At 38.6% G+C, this 3,595-nt stretch overlaps 1 protein-coding gene across 1 annotated transcript; it reads left to right on the forward strand.

Annotated features, from left to right (window-relative positions):
- Positions 1-1,701: 1,701 nt before the first annotated feature.
- LOC109008288 lies at positions 1,702-2,835 on the forward strand. The gene is made up of 2 exons (XM_018988317.1): positions 1,702-1,904; positions 2,013-2,835. The coding sequence occupies exons 1-2, from the start codon at positions 1,702-1,704 to the stop codon at positions 2,833-2,835; spliced, it is 1,026 nt and encodes a 341-aa protein (XP_018843862.1).
- The last annotated feature ends 760 nt before the right edge of the window (positions 2,836-3,595 follow it).

Genomic DNA, 3,595 nt, shown 5'->3' on the forward strand with positions numbered 1-3,595 from the left:
TGATCTTGTCTCCACGGTCCCGCAACCCATTCCTGAAATGAACGTGACTCATCGTGGACCAAAATATGTGGATGGAGAAATCTGTTTTCAGTTTTCTAAGGAGGAGATTGCACGATCTGCAGAACCGTTCCGTTTTTCCATTGTTCTAAAGTTTCTAAAACAGAGGCCTTCTTTGGATTCGATACGGTCTTTCATCAATAATCGTTGGGGTTTATCATGCATGCCGATTGTCTCAGCTATGAGGAGACCACTGAATGTCTTCATCCAAATGACCAATGAATTAGATTTCTTAAAAGCGCTTTCTCGTGAAATCTGTGATGTGAATGGTATTCAGTACAGGGCTTTTCATTGGAAGCCAGATTTTAATGAAGATGAAGAACCTTCGTTGGTTCCCGTTTGGATTGTGTTGCCAGGGCTCCGTCCTAATTTTTATCATGAATCTTTTCTGAAGATCTTCACTGCTCCATTTGGCCGATATATTAGAAGGGATAATCCGATGAAATGTGCAACGCGCACGGATGGAGCACGTTTATGTCTGGAAATGGATGCTGCGAAAGAACCGATCACTCATTTCTGGATTGGGCTACCAGGGCAAGGAAGGAAACAAGAAGTGATTTATGAGACGCTCCCAGTGTTTTGCTCTAAGTGTAAGTTGCAAGGGCATAACATCAGTACTTGTAGATTAAAGATTCAGAAGAATGGGGAAAAAAATTGGATTCGTAAGGATTCAAAAGTTACGAATACTGGAAAAGATGGGCAAGATGCTAAAGAGAGTGAAAAAGATATAGAACAAGCAGTGAAGTTGGTTCCAGTAAATATAGAAGGTTCTATGAGTGAAACATTGAATACACAAGCAGAGAAACCTGAGGTAAATGAGTTTATTCCTGATGTAGATCGGGTGAAAGATGTACAGGATGGTTCAAATCAAGATTCAGAAAAGACAAGTGGTAATGAGACTGCGCAGGAAAAGATTTATCATGTGGAAGAAGTTGATGCTGATATCACACAGGGTTCTATGGATAATGCGGAAGATGTTGGAAAGACTGGTACTATTCTAGATTCAGAGAAAAGGGGGATTAATGCAGTTGAACAGAGTGACGGGAAAATTTCAGGGGAGATGGTTTATCATGTGGAAGAGGTTGAAAATGATATAACTATGGAAGCTAAAGATTTTTCCAATATCGATGGAGAGGGAGGAATGAATATGGGTGACTCTTTGTCTGAACCGGAGCTGGAATTAAATGTGGAAAATTATTCAAAGAATAAGGATTATGCTACAGAAAATGAGGGTGGGGAGAGGAAAAAGAAAGGTGTTCGAAAAACGTTTGAAAAAGTCCGTAGTTCAACTCGAGTGGTAGCTCAGTCTAATAAATTTTCCTTATGATTAGTCCGATTTTAGCTTGGAATATTCGAGATCTTGGAACTTCTTGAAATAGATTAAATAAATTGGTTAAGAAAATGAATCCGAAAGTTGTAGTGTTAATGGAACCTTTTGCAGCTGTGGAGAAATTGCCTGAGTTGCTTAATTTGTTACATATGGATAAGTTTATTACAAATGAGGGGGAGGCAGGTAAAATTTGGGTGCTGTGGTAGGATGATGTCTCTGTCCAACTTGTCTTATGCAAAGAGCAGTTCATTCTTCTTAGATTGGAGGAGGGTATGTCTAATATTTTGTGTGGTTTTGTTTATGCGAAATGCAATATGGTGAAGAGAAGAGAACTCTGGGAACATTTGAATGACCAGGTAGTTGGTTCTGATCCTTGTATAATTATGGGTGACTTTAATATCATTAGAGATGACTCAGAACGTCGGGGTGGTAGACCTCGTCCGAGAGCAGCAATGGAAGACTTTAATTCTTGGATTGATCATTGTGGCTTGATTGAAATGAGGTCTTTGGGTAGGAGGTTTTCTTGGTGTAATGGTCAGAGAGGTATTTCGCGTAGTTGGGGGAAATTAGATTGTTGTTTTATTAATGCTAGTTGTCTGAGTAATTTTCCAAATGTGGTTTGTAGTTATCTTGCGAGATCCACATCTGATCATTCTCCAATGTTCTTGGAAATGAAGAAAGATCTATTTGCTTATGGCCCTCCTCCTTTTCGGTTTCAGCAAATGTGGATAGATCATCCAGACTTTAGACCTTTTGTGGAACAAGTCTGGCAGGAAGAGGTGGCTGGTACGGGTCTATTGAGATTGGCTCTAAAACTGAAAAAATTAAGGGGTGCATTGAGAGTGTGGAATAAACAGATTTTTGGTAGAACTGAATTTCATTTACAGGAGATTCAAGCTCAAATTGATTCTTTGGAGTCGGCTTTACAGCAAGATTGGGATCCAACTACTGAACGGGAGCTTTTGGTGAAAACTGCAAAATTGGCAAATTGGAGGAGTAGAGAAGAGACTAGACTGGCTCAAATGGCGAAACTTAGATGGAATGTGGAAGGTGATCAAAATTCCAAATTTTTCCATGCTTATTTGTCTTACAAAAGGAAGAAGAGAGTCATGGAGAGGAGACTTCAAGATGACACTGTTTTGAAGACACCTGAGGAGGTGCATTTAGGAGCTGTCAATTATTTTTCATCTTTTCTGCAGAAGGAGTCTCTTGAAAATGCTCCAGATTTATCTCAGATCATTTCGCCGGTCATAACAGCGGAGGAAAGTGCATTATTATGTGATATTCCCTCTATTGATGAAGTTAAAAAGGCTTTAGATTCTATTCCCTCTAATAGTGCTCCGGGTCCTGATGGTTTTGGAGCGGGTTTCTTTAAAAGTTCTTGGGATATTATAAAGATAGAAAGCATGTCTACTGTAGAAGAATTTTTAGAGGTGGAAAATGGCTGAGATTTTATACTTCTTCTTATATGGTATTGATACCAAAAATGGATATACCATCTGGGTTTGATAAATTTAGACCCATAAGTCTGTGTTCGGTTTTTTACAAAATTTGTTCAAAGATAATTGTAAATCGTTTGACTTCTCTTCTTCCAAAAATGATATCTCTAGAGCAAGGTGCTTTTATTCCAGGAAGAAGTATCTTCGAAAACATTAGTCTTACTCAAGAAATGGTGCATTCGATCAATAATAAGATTCATGGTGGAAATGTGGTGTTAAAACTGGATATGGCAAAAGCTTATGATCGTGTTGATTGGGATTTTCTTCTGGGGGTGCTTCTTGCATTTGGATTCTCCAATTCAGTTTGTAGTTTGATTAGAGAATGTATTTCCACGCCTTGGTATTCCATACTATTGAATGGTACTACGAAGGGTTTTTTCAAGGGAGGTCGAGGGCTGAGACAAGGGGACCCGTTGTCCCCTTATTTGTTCATTATTTTGCAGGAAATTCTTTCTCGACTTATAAAACAAAGTGTGGCAGAAAAGAGGTTTGGTCAGTTTTCTCAAGCCCGTGGTACTAGTTTGATATCACATCTAATGTATGCAGATGATGTTGTAATTTTTACTAATGGTGGTCGCACTTCTATCCGAAATATTTTAAGAGTTCTGGATACTTATGAGAGTTGGACAGGTCAATTGATCAACAAAGAAAAAACTGCTATGTTTTTTTCTAATAAAATTTCCATAGCAAGAAAAAGGAATCTCAAAAG

Source organism: Juglans regia, unplaced genomic scaffold (assembly GCF_001411555.2).
Source record: "Juglans regia cultivar Chandler unplaced genomic scaffold, Walnut 2.0 Scaffold_650, whole genome shotgun sequence".
Lineage (NCBI taxonomy): Eukaryota > Viridiplantae > Streptophyta > Magnoliopsida > Fagales > Juglandaceae > Juglans > Juglans regia.